This window comes from Hordeum vulgare, chromosome 3H (assembly GCF_904849725.1).
Source record: "Hordeum vulgare subsp. vulgare chromosome 3H, MorexV3_pseudomolecules_assembly, whole genome shotgun sequence".
NCBI lineage: Eukaryota > Viridiplantae > Streptophyta > Magnoliopsida > Poales > Poaceae > Hordeum > Hordeum vulgare.
The window spans coordinates 600101327-600122697 of NC_058520.1; the positions used below are offsets into that span (position 1 = coordinate 600101327).

Sequence of the window (21371 nt, forward strand, 5' to 3'; positions counted from 1 at the left end):
AAGCGAAATTCAAGCCAGCGTAAAAGATTTGTATAATCATCCACAAACTCAAGCCATGAGCGGGACAATTTCTAATCATAAGCTTCATCCTCTCCCAAGATTGTGCAACGTGTTCATGATCAAGTTTCTTGAAATTCATGATATCGTCACGTAAGGAGATGATCTTAGCCGGCGGAAAATACTTGGATATGTAAGCATCTTTGCACTTATCCCGAGAATCGATACTATTTTTAGGGAAAGAAGAAAACCAAGTTTTTGCACGATCTCTCAACGAGAAAGGAAAAAGTTTCAACTTAATCACGTCATTATCCACATCTCTTTTATTTTGCATATCACAAAGCTCAATGAAGGTATTGAGATGGGATGCAGCATCTTCACTAGGAAGGCCAGAGAATTGCTCTTTCATAACAAGATTCAACAAAGCTGCATTGATTTTATACGATTCCGCACTAGTGGCGGGAGCAATCGGAGTACTAATAAAATCATTATTATGAGTGCTCGAGAAGTCGCAAAGTTTGGTGTTTTCAGCCATGATGACTTCAACAAACAAAGAAACAAGCACACAAGCAAGCAAGAAAACCGGCAAAGGCAAAAGAAAACGGCGAAGGCGAAAGGCGAATGAAAACGACAAATGTGAAGTGGGGGAGAGGAAAAAGAGAGGCAACTCGCAACAAAAGTAAATGCAAGAGAAGAGTTTGTGAGACCTACTTGGATAGATCTTGATTTCTCCTCCCCGGCAACGGCGCCAGAAATACTTCTGATACTGCAACAAAAGACCTTCCAACGGCGCCAGAAATAGGCACGTCGACGGGAGAATACTTGGCTTGATCTTTCTGCTGCGGCTATGCCTTAAGGGACTTCCTAGGCAAGTATGCAAAGGATTTCCCCCGTGGCCTTGGAGCCTAGCGTTGGTGTTCCCTCGAAGCGGATAGGGTGATGTAGCGTAGCGGTGGTAAGTATTTCCCTCAGTTTGAGAACCAAGGTATCAATCCAGTGGAGGAGTATCTCAAGATCTTGCACAAACACAAAAATTTGCTCCCAACGCTATGAAGGGGTTGTCAATCCCTTATGGATTGTTTGCCAAGTGAGAACTGAAAGCAACAAAGTAACAAAGCAAAGTAAAAGCGGAGATGTAAACGGTGGATGTGAATAGACCCGGGGGCCGTAGTGTTTACTAGTGGCTTTTCTCATGAAAGCAAGTAGACGGTGGGTGAACAAATTAGTGTCGAGCAATTGATAGAACCGCGCAAAGTCATGACGATATCTATGCAATGATTATTTCTATAGGCATCACGTCCAAAACAAGTAGACCGAAATTGTCTGCATCTACTACTATTACTCCACACGTCGACCGCTATCGAGCATGCATCTAGTGTATTAAGTCCATAAGAACAGAGTAACACCTTAAGCAAGATGACATGATGTAGAGGGATAATCTCAAACCAATGATAAAACCCCCATCTTTTTACCCTTGATGGCAACTACTTGATGTGTGCCTTGCTGCCCCTACTGTCACTGGAAAAGGTCACCACATGGCAGAACCCAAAACCAAGCACTTCTCCCATTGCAAGAATCATAGATCTAGTTGGCCAAACAAAACCCAAGACTCGGAGAGACTTACAAGGATATCAAATCATGCATATAAGAAATCAGCAAAGACTCAAATATATATCATAGATAATCTGATCACAAATCCACAATTCATCGGATCTCGACAAACACACCGCCAAAGAAGATTACATCGGATAGATCTCCATGGAGATCATGGAGAACTTTGAATTGAAGATCCAAGAGAGATAAGAAGCCAACTAGGTACCAACTACGGACCCGTAGGTCTGAAGTGAACTACTCACGAGTCATTGGAGGGGCGATGATGATGATGAATAGGCCCTCGAACTCTAAAGTCCCCTCCGGCAGGGCGCCGGGAAGGGTCTCCAGATGAGATCTCGCGGAAACGGAAGCTTGCGGTGGCGGAAAAGTATTTTCGAGGCTCCCTTGATTTTTTGCGGAATATTTGGCAATTTATAGGCCAAAGATCTAGGTCAGGGGCGGCCAGGGAAGCCACAAGCCTGCCCACCGCCGCCTTCCCCTGGTGGCGGAGTGGGGGCTTGTGGGCTCCCTGGAGCCCACCTGGCTTGGCCCAAAGGCCCCTTGATCTTCTTCCGTTCGGAAAAAATCATTTCGGGGTTTTTCTTCCGTTTGGACTCCGTTCCAATATCAAATCTGAAAAGAGTCAAAAACACGGAAAAACAGGAACTGGCACTTGGCACTGAATTAATAAGTTAGTCCCAACAAAGATATAAAAGGTACATAAAACAACCAAAGAAGACAAGATAACAACGTGAAACCATAAAAAATTATAGATACGTTGGAGATGTATCACGCAGCATTAAGGACATAATCCTTCTTCCCAGCTTGCAGGAGCAACCTAAGATTACGAGCCCAGTCAACAAAGTTGCTTCCATCATCTTTCAACTTAGCTTTCTCTAGGAACGTATTAAAATTCAGGGTGACTGTCGCGTGAGCCATGATCTACAACACAAATATATTCAAAGTGGACTTAGACTATGTTCAAGATAATTAGAGTTTAACTTAATCAAATTACTTGCTAAACTCCCACTCAAAAAGTACATCTCTGTAGTCATTTGAGTGGTTCATGATCCAATTCCACTAGCTCAAGTCCGATCATCACGTGAGTTGAGGATAGTTTCAGTGGTAAGCATCCCTATGCTAATCATATCAACTATATGATTCATGATCGACCTTTCGGTCTCATGTGTTCCGAGGCCATGTCTGCACATGCTAGGCTCGTCAAGCTTAACTCGAGTGTTCCGCGTGTGCGACTGTTTTGCACCCGTTGTATGTGAACGTTGAGTCTATCACACCCGATCATCACGTCGTATCTCGAAACGATGAACTGTAGCAACGGTGCACAGTCGGGGAGAACACAATTTCGTCTTGAAATTTTAGTGAGAGATCACCTCATAATGCTACCGTCGTTCTAAGCAAAATAAGGTGCAAGAAAGGATTAACATCACATGCAATTCATAAGTGACATGATATGGCCATCATCACGTGCTTCTTGATCTCCATCACCAAAGCACCGGCACGATCTTCTTTGTCAACGACGCCACACCATGATCTCCAAACGTGTCGCCATCGGGGTTGTCGTGCTACTCATGCTATTACTACTAAAGCTACATCCTAGCAATATAGGAAACGCATCTGCAAGCACAAACGTTAGTTTAAAGACAACCCTATGGCTCCTGCTGGTTGCCGTACCATCGACGTGCAAGTCGATATTAACTATTACAACATGATCATCTCATACGTCCAATATATCACATCACATCGTTGGCCATATCACATCACAACCATACCCTGCAAAAACAAGTTAGACGTCCTCTAATGGTTGTTGCATGTTTTACGTGGTGACCATGGGTATCTAGTAGGATCGCATCTTACTTACGCAAACACCACAACCGAGATATATGAATTTCTATTTAACCTCATCCAAGGACCTCCTCGGTCAAATCCGATTCAACTAAAGTTGGAGAAACCGACACTCGCCAGTCATCTTTGAGCAACGGAGTTGCTCGTAGCGATGAAACCAGTCTCTCATAAGCGTATGAGTAATGTCGGTCCGAGCCGCTCCGATCCAACAATACCGCGGAATCAAGAAAAGACTAAGGAGGGCATCAAATCACGCATCACCGCCCACAAAAACTTTTGTGTTCTACTCGAGAAGGCATCTACGCATGAACCTAACTCATGATGCCACTGTTGGGGAACGTCGCAAGGGAAACAAAAAAATTCCAACGCGCACGAAGACCTATCATGGTGATGTCCATCTACAGGAGGATTTCAGATCTACGTACCCTTGTAGATCGCACAGCAGAAGCGTTAATAAACGCGGTTGATGTAGTGGAACGTCTTCACGTCCCTCGATCCGCCCCGCGATCCGTCCCACGATCCGCTCCGATCTAGTGACGAACGGACGGCACCTCCGCGTTCAGCACACGTACAGCTCGACGATGATCTCGGCCTTCTTGATCTAGCAAGAGAGACGGAGAGGTAGATGAGTTCTCCGGCAGCGTGACGGCGCTCCGGAGGTTGGTGGTGATCTAATCTCAGCAGGGCTCCGCCCGAGCTCCGCAGAAACGCGATCTAGAGGAAAAACCGTGGAGGTATGTGGTCGGGCTGCCGTGGAAAAGTTGTCTCAAATCAGCCCTAAAACCTCCGTATATATAGGTGGGAGGGGAGGGGACTTGCCTTGGGGCTCAAGGAGCCCCAAGGAGTTCGGCCGAAGGGGGGGAGGAGGAGTCCTCCTCCAATCCTAGTCCAACTAGGATTGGAAGGTGGAGTCCTTCCCTTCCTTCCCACTTCTCCTTTTTTTCTTTCTCTTTGATTTTCTTATCTCCCTGCGCAGGGGCCTCTCTGGGCTTGCCCACCAGCCCACTAAGGGCTAGTGCGGCACCCCTAAGGCCTATGGGCTTCCCCGGGGTGGGCTGCCCCCCCCCCCGGGGTGAACATCCGGAACCCATTCGTCATTCCCGGTACATTCCCGGTAATTCCGAAAACCTTCCCGTAATCAAATGAGGTCATTGATACGTCTCAAACGTATCTATAATTTTTTATGGTTTCACGCTGTTATCTTGTCTTCTGTGGTTGTTTTATGTACCTTTTATATCTTTTTTGGGACTAACTTATTAATTCAGTACCAAGTGTCAGTTCCTGTTTTTTCCGTGTTTTTGACTCTTTTCAGATCTGATTTTGGAACGAAGTCCAAACGGAAGAAAAACCCCGAAATGATTTTTTTCCCGGACGGAAGAAGATCACGGAGCCTTTGGGCCAAGCCAGGTGGGCTCCAGGGAGCCCACAAGCCCCCACTCCGCCACCAGGGGGAGGCGGCTGTGGGCAGGCTTGTGGCCTCCCTGGCCGCCCCCTGACCTAGATCTTTGGCCTATAAATTCCCAAATATTCCGCAAAAAATCATGGGAGCCTCGAAAATACTTTTCCGCCGCCGCAAGCTTCCGTTTCCGCGAGATCTCTTCTGGAGACCCTTCTCGGCGCCCTGCCGGAGGGGACTTTGGAGTTGGAGGGCCTCTTCATCATCATCATCGCCCCTCCAATGACTCGTGAGTAGTTCACTTCAGACCTACGGGTCCGTAGTTAGTAGCTAGATGGCTTCTTCTCTCTGTTGGATCTTCAATACAAAGTTCTCCATGATCTTCATGGAGATCTTTCCGTTGTGATCTTCTTTGGCGGTGTGTTTATCGAGATCCGATGAATTGTGGATTTGTGATCAGATTATCTATGATGTATATTTGAGTCTTTGCTGATTTCTTATATGCATGATTTGATATCCTTGTAAGTCTCTCCGAGTCTTGGATTTTGTTTGGCCAACGAGATCTATGATTCTTGCAATGGAAGAAGTGCTTGGTTTTGGGTTCTGCCATGTGGTGACCTTTCCAAGTGACAGTAGGGGCAGCAAGGCACACATCAAGTAGTTGCCATCAAGGGTAAAAAGATGGGGTTTTTATCATTGGTTTGAGATTATCCCTCTACATCATGTCATCTTGCTTCAGGCGTTACTCTGTTCTTATGGACTTAATACAATAGATGCATGCTGGATAGCGGTCGACGTGTGGAGTAATAGTAGTAGATGCAGACAGTATCGCTCTACTTGTTTTGGATGTGATGCCTATAGAAATAATCATTGCATAGATATCGTCACGACTTTGTGCGGTTCTATCAATTGCTCGACAGTAATTTGTTCACCCACCGTCTACTTGCTTTCATGAGAGAAGCCACTAGTAAACACTACGACCCCTGGGTCTATTCACATCCATCGTTTACATCTTCGGTTTTACTTTGCTTTGTTACTTTGTTGCTTTCAGTTCTCACTTGGCAAACAATCTATAAGGGATTGACAACCCCTTCATAGCGTTGGGAGCAAGTTTTTGTGTTTGTGCAGGATCTTGAGATACTCCTCCACTGGATTGATACCTTGATTCTCAAACTGAGGAAATACTTACCACCGCTACGCTACATCACCCTTTCCGCTTCGAGGGAACACCAATGCAAGGCTCCAAGGCCACGGGGGAAATCCTTTGCATACTTGCCTAGGAAGTCCCTTAAGGCGTAGCCGCAGCAGAAAGATCAAGCCAAGTATTCTCCCGTCGACGTGCCTATTTCTCGCGCCGTTGGAAGGTCTTTTGTTGTAGTAGCAGAAGTATTTCTGGCACCGTTGCCGGGGAGGAAAATCAAGATCTATCCAAGTAGGTCTCACAAACTCTTCTCTTGCATTTACTTTTGTTGCCAGTTGCCTCTCGTTTTCCTCTCCCCCACTTCACATTTGTCGTTTCCATTTTCCTTTCTCCTTTGCCCTTTTCTTTTGCCTTTTGCCTTTTTCGTTCGCCCTTTTTCTCTCGCTTGCTTTTTGTTCACTTGTGTGCCATGTGCTTTCAATATGCTTGCATCTTCGTTTGTTAATCTCTTTAAAGGACCCACTCTTGTGGAACGAATTGCTAGTGATTTGAGGACACTTGACTATCTTCATGGAGTTTTGCTTGAGAGGCGTGAATCTGAAAATTGTGTGGAATAAATTATGAAGTGATTCACGAGGGTTCCTTGGATGAAAAGCATGATTGCAATGGTTTTACTATAAATTCTATTAGTGACAATCATGCTAAAATTATGCAAAACCCTAAGCTTGGGGATGCTAGTTTTGCTATGTCCCCTAGTTGTTGCAATATTCATGATTGGGGTGATGATCTTTCTTATGATCTTGAGAATTTGTTCAAACCTCATGATGAATATGATATTTTCAACAATACTGAAAGTGGGTTTGGAGAATTCATGACTTTGGTTGATGATAATCCCACTATTTTTTAAGAGCGTCAACTTTGCATGCATGTGGATCATGAAAAGAATATCCTATGTGATAGTTACATTGTTGAATTCATTTATGATGCTACTAAAAATTACTATGAGAGAGGATCATATGCTTCTACTTATTGCAATGGTATCAAGCCTCCTCTCCATGTGTTGAAATTTTTGAAGCTATGCTTGTTTTGCCTTCCTATGCTAGTTGATTCTTGCTTCAACAAGTTGTTTGTTCACAAAATCCCTATGCATAGGAAGTGGGTTAGACTTAAGTGTGCTAGCCATATGCTCCATGATGCTCTCGTTGTGTTTCAATCCTTAACTTTTATGTGAGCATCATTGAAATCAATGCCTAGCTAAGGGCGTTAAACAAAAGCGCTTGTCGGGAGGCAACCCAACGAATTTATCCTTCTCTTTCTGTTTTGTGTTTTCCACACTTTCATAATTTTCTTATGATTGTGTTTTTTGTGTTTCTATTTGTGTTTGTGCCAAGAAAAACCGTTATGATTAGTCTTGGGGATGATCGTTTGGTCATGCTGGAAAAGACAGAAACTTTCTGCTCACGAAAAGAATTTTCATTATTTTCTGTAAGAGCTTTTGAGTTGATTCTTTTTGCTGCTGATTGCTACGCAAATTCTTCAGACTGTCGTAATTTTTCAGAATTTTTGAAGTACCAGAGGTATACAAAATATACAGATTGCTGCAGACTGGTCTGCTGTTAACAGATTATGTTTTTGTTGTGTTGGTTGCTTATTTTGATGAAACTATGGATAGTATCGGGGGGTATTAGCCATGGAAGATTGAAAGTACAGTAACCCAACATCAGCACAAGTAGAATTTAAGTTTGCTACAGTACCTAAGGAAGTGGTGGTTTGCTTTCTTGTACTAATGTTATCACGAGTTTCTATTTAAGTTTCGTGTTGTGAAGTTTTCAAGTTTTGGGTGAAGTTCTTATGGACAAAGAGATAAAGAGTGGCAAGAGCTCAAGCTTGGGGATGCCCAAGGCACCCCAAGAGATTCAAGGATGCCGTAAAAGCCTAAGCTTGGGGATGCCCCGGGAAGGCATCCCCTCTCTCGTCTTCAATCCATCGGTAACGTTACTTGGGGCTATATTTTTATTCACCACATGTTATGTGTTTTTACTTGGAGCGTCTTGTATCGTAGGAGTCTTTTATTTTTGTTGTGTCCCAATCATCCTTGCTGCACACCTAGAGAGAGAGACATGCACACACCGTGATATTGTCGAGCTTCACTTATATCTTCTGGTAGACAATTCAGCTCACATGTGCTTCACTTATATCTTTTGAGCTAGATACTTTTGCTCTGTGTGCTTCACTTATATCTTTTAGAGCACAGCGGTGCGTGGCTTGGTAGTTGATCTATGCTTCAAAAGTAGTCTCAAAAGGGGTAGTTATACAAAGGGATACAAAAACTTCCACCTTCATGTGCATTGAATAGTTAGAGAAGTTTGATTCATCTCAATCAGTTTTGAGTTGTGGTTATGGTAATATTAAAGTCATGCTAGTAAGGTGTTGTGGATCTAGAAATACTTGTGTTGAAGTTAGTGATTCCCGTAGCATGCACGTATGGTGAACCGCTATGTGATGAACTCTGAGCATGATTAGTCTATTGATTGTCATCCTTTGCGTGGCAGTCGGGATCGCGCGATGGTTTATACCTACCAACCCTTCCCCTAGGAGTATGCGTTGAATGCTTTGTTTCGATTACTAATAAAACTTTTGCAACAAGTATATGAGTTCTTCATGACTAATGTTGAGTCCATGGTTTAGATGCACTTTCACCTTCCACCATCACTATCTTCTTAGTGTCGTGCACCTTTCGTCGGTGCACAAAACCCACCATTAGCCTCCCTCAAAACAGCCACCATACCTACCTACTATGGTTTTTTCAAAGTCATTCTGAGATATATTGCCATGCAACTACCACCATGACATGTGCCACCACGTCTACATTGCCATTGCATGATCGTAAGATAGCTAGCATGATGTTTCCATTGATGTCTATACCATGCTAGATCATTGCCACGGTACACTACCGAAGGCATTCCATATAGAGTCATCGTTACTCTAAGTTTTGAGTTGAAAGTGTGATGATCATCATTAATGGAGCATTGTCCCATGTGAGGAAATAAAAGAGGCCAAAGAAGCCCACCAAAAAAGAGAGGCCAAAGAGCCCACCAAAATAAAAAATAATGAGAGAAAAAGAGAGAAGGGACAATGCTACCACTTTCTCCACACTTGTGCATATTAAGTACCGTGATCTTCATGATTGACAGTCTCTCGTTTTGTCACCACCATATAGCTAGTGGGAAATTTTCATTATATAACTTGGCTTGTATATTCCAATGATAGGCTTCCTCAAAATTGCCTTAGGTCTTCGTGAGCAAGCATGTTGGATGAACGCCCACTAGTTTTCTTTAAAAGCTTTCACATACTCGTAGCTCTAGTGCATCAATTGTATGGCAATCCCTACTCATTCACATTGATATCTATTGATGAGCATCTCCACAGCTCATTGATATGCCTAGTTAATGTGACTATCTTATCCTTTTTGTCTTGCAACCTCCACCACACTCCACACCATCTATAGTGTTATAACCATGGCTCACGCTCATGTATTGCGTGAGAGTTAAAAAGGTTTGAGAAATTAAAGGTGTGAAACAATTACTTGGCCAATACCAGGGTTGTGCATGATTTAAATTCGTTGTGCAATGATGATAGAGCATAGCCAGACTATATGCTTTTGTAGGGATAACTTTCTTTTGGCCTTGTTATTTTGAAAGTTCATGATTACTTTGCTAGTTTGCTTGAATTATTATTGTTTCACGTCAATAGAAAACTATTGTTTTGAATCTAATGGATCTGAACATTCACATCACATAAGAGAAATTACAAAGTCACCTATGATATGTAGCATGAAAGCATCAAAAATTCATTCTTATTACTTCCCTACCCGAGGACGAGCAAGAGTTAAGCTTGGGGATGCTTGATACGTCTCAAACGTATCTATAATTTTTCATGGTTTCATGCTGTTATCTTGTCATCTTTGGTTGTTTTATGTACCTTTTATATCTTTTTTGGGACTAACTTATTAATTCAGTGCCAAGTGCCAGTTCCTGTTTCTTTCGTGCTTTTGACTCTTTTCAGATCTGATTTTGGAACGGAGTCCAAACAGAAGAAAAAACCCGAAATGATTTTTTCCGAACGGAAGAAGATCAGGGGGCGTTTGGGCCAAGCCAGGTGGGCTCCAGGGAGCCCACAAGCCCTCACTCCGCCACCAGGGGGGAGGCGGCGGTGGGCAGGCTTGTGGCCTCCCTGGCCGCCCCCTGACCTAGATCTTTGGCCTATAAATTCCCAAATATTCCACAAAAAATCAGGGGAGCCTCGAAAATACTTTTCCGCCGCCGCAAGCTTCCGTTTCCGCGAGATCTCATCTGGAGACCCTTCCCGGCGCCCTGCCAGAGGGTACTTTGGAGTTGGAGGGCCTCTTCATCATCATCATCGCCCCTCCAATAACTCGTGAGTAGTTCACTTCAGACCTACGGGTCCGTAGTTAGTAGCTAGATGGCTTCTTCTCTCTCCTGGATCTTCAATACAAAGTTCTCCATGATCTTCATGGAGATCTATCCGTTGTAATCTTCTTTGGCGGTGTGTTTGTCGAGATCCGATGAATTGTGGATTTGTGATCGGATTATCTATGATATAGATTTGAGTCTTTGCTGATTTCTTATATGCATGATTTGATATCCTTGTAAGTCTCTCCGAGTCTTGGGTTTTGTTTGGCCAACTAGATCTACGATTCTTGCAATGGGAGAAGTGCTTGGTTTTGGGTTCCGCCATTTGGTGACCTTTCCCGGTGACAGTAGGGGCAGCAAGGCACACATCAAGTAGTTGCCATCAAGGGTAAAAAGATGGGGTTTTTATCATTGGTTTGAGATTATCCCTGTACATCATGTCATCTTGCTTAAGGCGTTACTCTGTTCTTATGGACTTAATACACTAGATGCATGCTCGATAGCGGTCGACGTGTGGAGTAATAGTAGTAGTGCAGACAATATCGGTCTACTTGTTTTGGACGTGATGCCTATAGAAATAATCATTGCATAGATATCGTCACGACTTTGTGCGGTTCTATCAATTGCTCAACAGTAATTTGTTCACCCACCGTCTACTTGCTTTCATGAGAGAAGCCACTAGTAAACACTACGGCCCCCGGGTCTATTCTCATCCATCGTTTGCATCTCCGCTTTTACTTTGCTTTGTTACTTTGTTGCTTTCAGTTCTCACTTGGCAAACAATCTATAAGGGATTGACAACCCCTTCATAGCGTTGGGAGCAAGTTTTTGTGTTTGTGCAGGATCTTGAGATACTCCTCCACTGGATTGATACGTTGGCTCTCAAACTGAGGGAAATACTTACCACCGCTACGCTACATCACCCTTTCCGCTTCGAGGGAACACCAACGCAAGGCTCCAAGGCCACGGGGGAATCCTTTGCATACTTGCCTAGGAAGTCCCTTAAGGCGTAGCCGCAGCAGAAAGATCAAGCCAAGTATTCTCCCGTCGACGTGCCTATTTCTCGCGCCGTTGGAAGGTCTTTTGTTGCAGTAGCAGTCATCCTATATATCAACCTTCGTCTCCGGACCATTCTGGAAACCCTCGTGACGTCCGTGATCTCATCCGGGACTCCGAACAACAATCGGTAACCAACCATATAACTCAAATACGCATAAAACAACGTCGAACCTTAAGTGTGGAGACCCTGCGGGTTCGAGAACTATGTAGACATGACCCGAGGGACTCCTCGGTCAATATCCAATAGCGAGACCTGGATGCCCATATTGGATCCTACATATTCTACAAAGATCTTATCGTTTGAACCTTAGTGCCAAGGATTCATATAATCCCGTATGTCATTCCCTTTGTCCTTTGGTATGTTACTTGCCCGAGATTCGATCGTCAGTATCCGCATACCTATTTCAATCTCGTTTACCAGCAAGTCTCTTTACTCGTTCCGTAATACAAGATCCCGCAACTTACACTAAGTCACATTGCTTGCAAGGCTTGTGTGTGATGTTGTATTACCGAGTGGGCCCCAAGATACCTCTCTGTCATACGGAGTGACAAATCCCAGTCTTGATCCATACTAACTCAATGGACACCTTCGGAGATACCTGTAGAGCATCTTTATAGCCACCCAGTTACGTTGTGACGTTTGATACACACAAAGTATTCCTCCGGTGTCAGTGAGTTATATGATCTCATGGTCATAGGAATAAATACTTGACACGCAGAAAACAGTAGCAACAAAATGACATGATCAACATGCTACGTCTATTAGTTTGGGTCTAGTCCATCACATGATTCTCCCAATGATGTGATCCAGTTATCAAGCAACAACACCTTGTACATAGTCAGAAGACCTTGACTATCCTTGATCAACTGGCTAGCCAACTAGAGGCTTGCTAGGGACAGTGTTTTGTCTATGTATCCACACATGTATCTAAGTCTTCATTCAATACAATTATAGCATGGATAATAAACGATTATCTTGACACGGGAATTATAATAATAACTTATTTATCATTGCCTCTAGGGCATAATTCCAACAATAGTTTCATAGTTGTTCTAGGTAAAGTAAGCATTGACGTGCGTAGAGTTGTATCGTTGGTCGATAGAACTGGATAGAATATTAATTCCAGCTTTAGCTTCTTGTTGGGTTCGACACTCGTATTTATCAAAAAAGGCTCCAAGGTTTACCTATACTTGTGGGTTATCAAGATCTTTTCCTAGCGTCGTTGCCGGAGAGCAATTGCATATTGGTTGATATTCTCGTGTGTGCTTGTTTGGTTTATTACTAAGTAATTTTATTTCCTGTTATAAGTTGTTTTATATCTTTAGTTATGGATATGGAACACGAAAGACAAAAAATAGCTATACTTGTTACTCATGGAGATGGGGAACCTCCTAAAACCCTGGATGCTGGTTATGTGGAAAACATTAAATACTACTTTGATAATTCTGAGTGGAACACATGTTGGATAAACATGAGTACTTTAGGTATTATCGCTTGACTCAAAAAGGGAAACACTTATGAGATCAAATTAAAATATTGCGTTGGTATGCTTGGAATTTATGCTTGAGATGTGAATATACTTGTTCCTTTAAGATGGAGGCTCCACACCTTCCCTTTCAATGTGAATTTAATGATAATAAAACCTTGGCTTATTATGATAATGGTATATATGATGACTATGATGTGGAACAAATAGAGGAATTTGTTGCTTTTAAGGGTGCTTATGAAATTGCTTCTTTGATTGAAAAGTATGATACTATTCTTTACAAATCTGAAAAAATGCCATATTTAAGGGTGCAACAGAGAACAGTGATGTCGTTGCCAATCTTGAAGATCCAGGCATTTCCAGCAAGAGCCTCTCAGACCTTCCAGTTCTTCCCCTTGGAGGCCCTGAAGATTAGAGGGGTGATGTCCTTTGGTTTCCTCCCCAGAAGCCATGGGGAGTCCCAAAAGGTGTTTTGGCACCATTGCCCACCGAGATGGTCGTCGAGGCATAGAAGAAATCGAGGTCTTCCTCGGTGCAAGGGTTACCAAGGCCCAACCAAAGCCTATACGGTTCCTTCCATTCATACCAAGGCCAACGAAGGCGACAAACTTGTCAGTGTTGAGGACACCAAGGCCGCCATAATCCTTGGGGCGGCGCACGAGATTCCACTTTACCTTGCACTTGGCCCCGGTAGTCCTGTTTGAACCTGGTGAGAGAAAAGCTCTCTCAAGCTTGTTGAGGTTTTGCAGGGAAGAAGCGGGGACAATGAGGGGTGTAATGGCAAACACCGCTTGGGAGGTGATGATGGATCTGACAAGGGGCGTGCGACCGACGGTGGTGATGTTTTGTCCGTCTCAGGTAGTCAAGTTGTTCGCCGCCTTGTCCCTGAGGTATTGGAAATCAACCTTTTCGAGCTGCCAGACGGAAAGTGGGAGACCCAAATATTACAGTGGAAACAAAGTTCTGCCCATCGGCACTCCGCCTAGAATATGCTCCAAGTTGATGTTTGAACAACGAATAGGAACGACAGACCTCTTGTGGAAGTTGGTGCAAAGACCCGTGACGTCGCCGAAGCCTGTGAGGATTTCGGAGAGGTTATCAATATCTCTCTTGATCGTCGCTATGAAAACTGCAGCATCGTCCGCATATAAGGATATTCTCATCATGGCGCCCCGCCCACGTATCTTGTGCATGATTCCTTTCCAAGTTGCCAAGTCCAGGATGTGGTTAAGGGGGTCGATGTCAATGATGAAGAGGAGCGGTGAGAGAGAGTCCCATTATCTGAAGCCATATGCATGCTTGATGGGGGGGACCCGATAGCCCGTTGAGGAGAATCCGCGAAGAGGTCAATTTTTTATGCGTTTTTGGATTTAAACTGTTTTTCTCTTTCTATGTGCTTTTCAATTTTTGCATGTGTTTCCTAAGGCTTTGGAGAAAAATAATTTCACAAACAAAAATTGCTCGAATCAACTTGTTTTTTTACTTCCGTGAGAGGCACATATTTGCTTCCGTAAAAGATCCAGTTGCCCCTCTCAGAAAGGGAAATAACACATTTTTTTCTTCCGCGGCAGGGACATCTGTGTCTATGGGTAAGCTAAAAAAATGCGTTTTTTTATTTCACGAGAGGCATAGAGTTGCTTCTCGTGAAGGCACACGTTTGCTTTAGGAGGTGTTTGTTTCCGAGTATTTTACCCGTAACATGTTAACGCCGTAAATGGAAAACGGTTCCTGCGTTTGGTAACTCTACAACGTAAACAGGTCACAGCGTAAACGGGTCCAGGCCAGTTATGTATCGATACCGCCCACCCCCCACCGGTATCGATCTCATGCCGTCCTCCTCCTCCTCCCGTCAGAACCACTGCTCCCCGTACAACCCTCCTCCTCGTCTGCTGCGGCCTCCCCGAGAACCTCCGAGTCCTGCATCGATGCCTTCCTGATCCCCTTCGAGCCCCCCTCCTTCGTCGGCGTGAGATCGGAGCAGCCGTCAGCGCTTGTGACCGAGAAGGGCCAGATGCGCTTGAGATCGGAGGCGGCCGACGGCGCTTGATTTCAGGGCCCTTGATCCGAGTGGCCAGCTGCGCTTGAGATCCAAGGCGGCCGGCGACGCTTGATTTCCGGTAGACGGGCGGGCACTTGATTCGAGCGGCTGGCAGCGCTTGATCCTAATGGCCGGCGGCGTTTGATTTTGGAGACCGTCGATGTCGCTTGATTTTGGGGAAGGCCGGCGGCTTGATTTTTTTTTAAGATGGCCGTGGCGCTGGACATCGTGGGCGGCTGGAGCCAAGAAAGATCAGGCCATTCATGGTGAGCATGCTGGCCAGCAGCAGCAGGGACAGTAATCGATTCCTTTACCTGAAGTGAACCAAACAAATTTGAAAAAAACTCACTACACCTCCTTAAACAGTGTGATCTGATTACATTACCATTGTCGTTAGCATTTGTGTAGCCAAACACCTCCTTAGTGAAAGGTACACCTAAAAGGGAAAAAAACATGCTTCCAGCTTTGTTCTTTCTGTAAAAAAATATTCATGAAACCCTATTAATATGTGATTTAGTTTCCAAGATGTTGACGCGAGAGATCAATGGTGAAAACGGTTCGCTATTTAAACGAACAGTTTAATAGATAAAATATTTTAAATAAACGAATTTACGAGAAAAGAAAATTTTGCAGTGTGCCACTTGTGGTCTGAAAAGTGGGAGTAACCTCTGCAAGGGTAGCACTTAATTCGTGATTTCGTATTTTGACGGGACGAGAAGAAAAAATATGGTAGTGATGGCATGGTCCACCAGGAAAGGGATGATCGTTTGGATGGCCCACATGCCACACACCAGAAAGCATCGACTCTTCCAATTCAAAGCTAGACTCAAGAAGAAGAAAAAAATCCAATTCAAAGCTGGTAATGACGTACTCCCTTCGTTCCTAAATATAAGTCTTTTAAACGATTTTACTAAGGATATACATACGAAGCAAAATGATTGAATCTATACTCTAAAGTATGTCTAATACATCCGTATGTAGTTCATTAGTGAAATCTCTACAAAGACTTATATTTAGGAACGGACGGAGTAGTACCAAAATATTCGCTGCACCTCGCAACCGCAATCGCCATTTCCCAGTGCGGTCAAGACAGCTGCGTACGCATTTCGTTGCACCTCGGTTTTGTGGCCATAACAAGCCGGACTGGTCGACCCACGCTCCAGTTCAGCTAGGATCGGGAATTCAGCTCTGCACGGATGGACGGCTCGTCGGCGGAGGTGGCGACGGTGATGGTGAAGCGGGCGAAGACCGTCTTGACGGTGGCGGCGATCCCCGGCTCCCTCCGCCGGGCCTCAGCCAACACCGGCCTCATCCGCGCCGGTAAGCTAGCTAGCTAACCCCACGACCTGCTAGCCTGTCAAACCGTGGTAACTCTGGACCTGAGGCGTTCCTTCCGTGTCGCTTCGTATGCAAGCCGCCAAGATGTGCGAGGAGTCCATCCCGGGGCTGCGGATCGACCACGTCGACATCTCCGACCTGCCCCTCCTCAACACCGACCTCGAGAACGTCGACGGCAACGCCTTCCCGGCCACCGTCGAGGACAGGGTGAGCGCATCGGGGAAGTCCGGCGTACCACATCCGGCAGGTCGGGGTCTTCCTCGACATCCACTTCATCAACAAGCCGGAGGGGTTCGTGTCGGCGCACCATCCGCAGAGCAAGTTTGACGACGAAGGCAACCTCATCGACCCGGAGACTGGGGAGATGCTGAGGAAGATCCTTCTTTCCCTGCAGGCCTTCGCGCTCAGGCTCATCCACGGCAACTCTGCTGCAAAATCCGGACAGGGTAGCTAGTATTTCGTGGTGCCATCTTCTATGATGGCTGGATGAAGGAAGATATGGGTAGAGCTAGTTGAGATGTCCCGAATAATCTTGTGTGACAAACATTCTTCTTCGCACTGGATGATGATAACAAAATGGTTAATTGTGCGACCATTTTGCATTCGACTCTTGTATAAAACCATGATAAAATTCTATGGCTCGTACAAAGTGAAACGATTAATGAATGTTAACCAATGAATGAAACGACTATGATGGATGGAGGGATGGACAGTGTTGCCGGATCTCCACGCGGGGCGGTGCCCATGTTGGCCACACCGACATCAGGGTCAGACTTCGCCGTCGCACTCCTGAATGCTGTGAGGCTCGTGCCTCCTGAATGCTGTGATGCTTTCAAGGAATTCGCATGCCCATTTGCCGTGTATATCAACAACCAGAGCACCACCCGCACATAGTTGGCTCCTCATTCGACGACCCTTGGCCCGCCGTTGTCACGGCCTTGGTGTGCCTCCCCGGCTCCCCGTTGGTCTCTGTCGCCTCAACGGAGAGAGATGCAGGTGAGAGGTGTGGCCCATTTCTTAGGTTGGATATTTGGGATATATTTATTGGTGATCTGCTACCCCAATACACTTGTGAAGCTCAACTAATTTATTGGAAGAACCCTTACAAGTTATAACCACTTATTAGGAAAGTTCTTTTTAAATCTGCTGGGATGCTCAACCCATTAGTATTTCCACTAGCTTTGTTTTTCATATACTATCGTTATTTATTTTGCTACAACTAAATCACCAAAGTTCATACTGGCCACCATAAACGGACGTTTGGAGGCCGAGCTTCATGGAGCTTAATTTTTTTGAAAAATCCAAATTTCAAATTTTTTGGTTTAAAAAATATCTGAAAACAAATATGCAAGCAAAGAAGGATATTATGTGTATGTGTGTAAATGTTTAGGATGAAATACCTTGAAATTCGATCTGCACAAAAAAGATAAATTCGTGGCCTCGGACGATGAATAGTATCATGTGTTAAAAAATCTCAGATTTGTCTTTTTTGTACAGACCTCATTTCAAAAACAAATCCTGAAAATCTTTGTTACGCCCTCACTTATCTCTGTATTTTTATTCAGAATTTTTTAAAATGTAAAAAATATGAATTTTCATAAATTTGAATTTTAAATTTAAAAGCCGCCATGCAGGCCGAGCTTCAAAAGCAATTTCTGCCACTATAGTATTACTATATTGTTTGTTTTCTAAAGAGAGTGACAAGTCACCCTTGGCGTTTGGGTACCCGAACCCGAACTGAACCGAATTACCCGAATTGGTATCGGGTAATTCGGGTATCGGTAAGGGTTGGGTTTTCATTTCTTGACTATTCGGTTTTCGGGTTAGGGTTCGGGTTCTAGTGTGAAAAACCCAAAATACCCATACTATCCAAATTATTCATACTATCCAAACTTTGCATGCTATTATTACACTAACTTGTTATCCATACTGACTAAAATAATCATATTATCAAAAATACCCATACCATCCGAGTTATTCATATCAAAAGTTGATGTATGCTTCGAATATTTTGGGTACCCGAATTATCCGAACCGAAATTTTGAGTAATTTGGGTACTGGTATTTTTTTGACAGAAATAATTTTGGTTCTCATTTTCGAATAACTGAATTATCCATAAAACGAACTATCAGGACCAAAATAATCAAAATACCCGAATGCCCCGAGTGACAAGGGAAAGCGTCCCCACCTTTCCATTGACTTCCTGAGGAAGTTGCCGAGCCAGTTGTGAGTTGCGACAGGAAATTAGACTCGAGTACTCCACCTCACATTTCATATTGCGCTGTCATGGCGGTCGTCGTCGTCTTTGAAAGTTTGAAGTACTAGCAGTAGCGGAGACCAGAGGTTCCCATATCCGCACCACACACTAGTCCACTACAGAACAGAACAGAGTGCCAAACCATCATCGCGTCCTGGGCAGCCTGCGCAACTTGACCGTGGAGCTGTGGTGCTCGCCCAAGAACGGAACCACCCGCTGAAGAGGCTCCAACGATGGCGCTGACCCGGCTGTTCATCTTCCTCTTCCTCGCCGCCGTCCTGGCCAGACTCGCCTCCTCCTCTGCGTCTCCCTTCATGTCTGGTCTGTGCGTGTCCCGCTGCTTCCAACTGCTGCGCACGAGTAGTATTTTGTTTCTTGGAGCCAACTGTGATGGGTTTGCTATGTTTACTTGGTGCTTGAGCAGACATCGTATATCAGGCCAGCACCGGATCTACCGGGAGGAGCTTGCTGCAGACCAAGAATGGTACGTGGTTTCCTTTCTTCCTCTTGCTAAGTTTAAGCCCATGACAATTTCGGGATAGGTGGAGGGATTTGGTCTGGTTTTAGTGATACAGTACTGCGGAAGATCTCGTTGGAAGGAAAAGATATTATGTCTGTGTTAACTGACTTGGTGCGGATTTGATGGTGCAGACACTGAATCCACATGCTTGTTAACCGAATATATAGCTCCCTTGTTTTTTGGACATCAACTGAATATAGCTCCCTTGTTTTTTTGGACATCAACTGAATATGGACATTGCGCTTAGACTTGTAAAAGCAGAATTTGGCCGGAAAATACCAACTATCCTAGTAAAAGATGGGACTCTATAATTCGATTTCCCATTCATTACTTCAAACCAAGATTTCCATCCTTGCATAGGAAAAAAGGGACATGGTACTCTTCATCATGTTCAGGACTTCCCAGTACCTTCATCTGACATGCTTCCGTTTATTCTCGTCCATGATTATCAGACTGCCCTATAAGCTTCGAGATCCAGAACTACACGATCCTCACAAGCAAGTGCAAAGCGCCATATTACCCTCCTCTTGAATGTTGTGACGCTTTCAAGGAATTTGCATGCCCATTTGCCGTGTATATCAACAACCAGAGCACTAACTGTGGAGACACGATGTTCAGCTACATCATCATCCGTGGCTACCCGAAAGGCTTGTTCGCCGACGAGTGCCTAAATGGAAAGGAAGGGGTTTCTTGCGAAGGCATCCCAGAAATAGGCACCGACGTGCCAAGTGGTGGGCGCCTAGTTCAAGGGGTTTCAAGTTATTTGGTTTTGCTCTTGTGTGGACTAGGAGCATTGTTGTTCCTTTGAGTACCATACCTTGGACTTCTTCAAAGATGGCGTGTTGTCAGTTTTAAGTAGTAAGGCTTGGGATTCATTTGCTTCTCCTTGACACTCTCTTACATTGCTATAATGTGTCCATTTGTTACAGAACTACTCCTTCCGTTTCCAAATATAATCCTTTTTAGAGATTTCAATACGGACAACATACGAATTAATACATATAGACGTATTTTTAAAGTGTAGTTCATATTGTGGAATCTTTAAAATGACTTATATTTAGGAACTGCAATAGAGGTGGCATTTTAGAGCATGCCCAGCCGTGAATCTCTAAAATGACTCATATCTCTAAAATAACATCTTGAGATTCAACATTATATGATAACATCCTGCTATGGGCAGAGTGCACAGCCAAATTATAAACCAGGGAGTCAAATATCAATTAATTATTCTCCAATCTAGCTAATAATTGTGTGTTCATTTGTTACTGCATTGCCATGTTCATGTATCTATATGTATGGTGCCTTTTGGATACGTTTTTCCAGGTAGAACTGCAATAGAGGTGGCATTTTAGAGCATGCTCAGCCGTGCCCTTCAGGCCTTCACACATAAGCACATCATGTTCAGAACATTGACCTGAAGAATCTCTGCGCTTTGATCAAAAACCAGCCACCGAATGCCCCAGGCGCTGTAGACGTGCCCAACATAGCAAATACGAACAATCATTCCATCACCCAATACCAAATACGTTTTTCCATATTAAACTTCCGTTTATAATATACTAAACATCACTTAATAGGTACTTATCATATGAAGAAATTTTGAAGTTTGAACAAATAGCCCGTCTAGCTCAGTTGCTAGAGCGCAAGGCTCTTAACCTTGTGGTCTTGGGTTCGAGCCCCAAGGTGGGCGACATTTAAGTTTTTATTTATTGAACGCAAAAACCCATTTTGGCATCCATGTTCATTTTCCTGTGTTGCATTTATTTACCATTCTATTTTTACAAATTTGATTTGTCTTTGGCTTCGTCCTCCTGTTTTTCTTTTTCATGTTTGCAAAGCCCGCTTTGATATTAGCATTTTAATATTTTTGTTCGGGTATCTATTGTCCATGAACCTTGGATTTATGTAGGCGCTTTTTTTTTACTAATTGGTTATTTAAAAAAAACATTTCTCATATATATTTTAGACTTTGTATAATCCACTGTTAGAAATATGCCCTAGAGGCAATAATAAATTAGTTATTATTATATTTCTTTGTTCATGATAATCGCTTATTATCCATGCTATAATTGTATTGATTGGAAACACAGTGCATGTATGGATACATAGACAAAACACTGTCCCTAGCAAGCCTCTAGTTGACTAGCTCGTTGATCAAAGATGGTCAAGGTTTCCTCACCATAGGCAAGTGTTGTCACTTGATAACGGGATCACATCATTAGGAGAATCATGTGATGGACTAGACCCAA

At 43.9% G+C, this 21371-nt stretch overlaps 1 protein-coding gene, 1 non-coding gene and 1 pseudogene across 2 annotated transcripts; all 3 read left to right on the forward strand.

Moving 5' to 3' along the window:
- The first annotated feature begins 16038 nt into the window (after nt 1-16038).
- LOC123440982 lies at nt 16039-17056 on the forward strand (annotated as a pseudogene).
- A 1638-nt stretch (nt 17057-18694) lies between these two features.
- On the forward strand, nt 18695-20048 carry LOC123440983 (GPI-anchored protein LLG1-like). The gene is made up of 3 exons (XM_045117519.1): nt 18695-18923; nt 19027-19086; nt 19575-20048. The coding sequence occupies exons 1-3, from the start codon at nt 18836-18838 to the stop codon at nt 19928-19930; spliced, it is 504 nt and encodes a 167-aa protein (XP_044973454.1). The 5' UTR covers nt 18695-18835; the 3' UTR covers nt 19931-20048.
- Nucleotides 20049-20739: 691 nt separating this feature from the next.
- Nucleotides 20740-20812, forward strand: TRNAK-CUU. Its single transcript has one exon. It is a non-coding gene; the product is annotated as a tRNA-Lys (tRNA).
- The last annotated feature ends 559 nt before the right edge of the window (nt 20813-21371 follow it).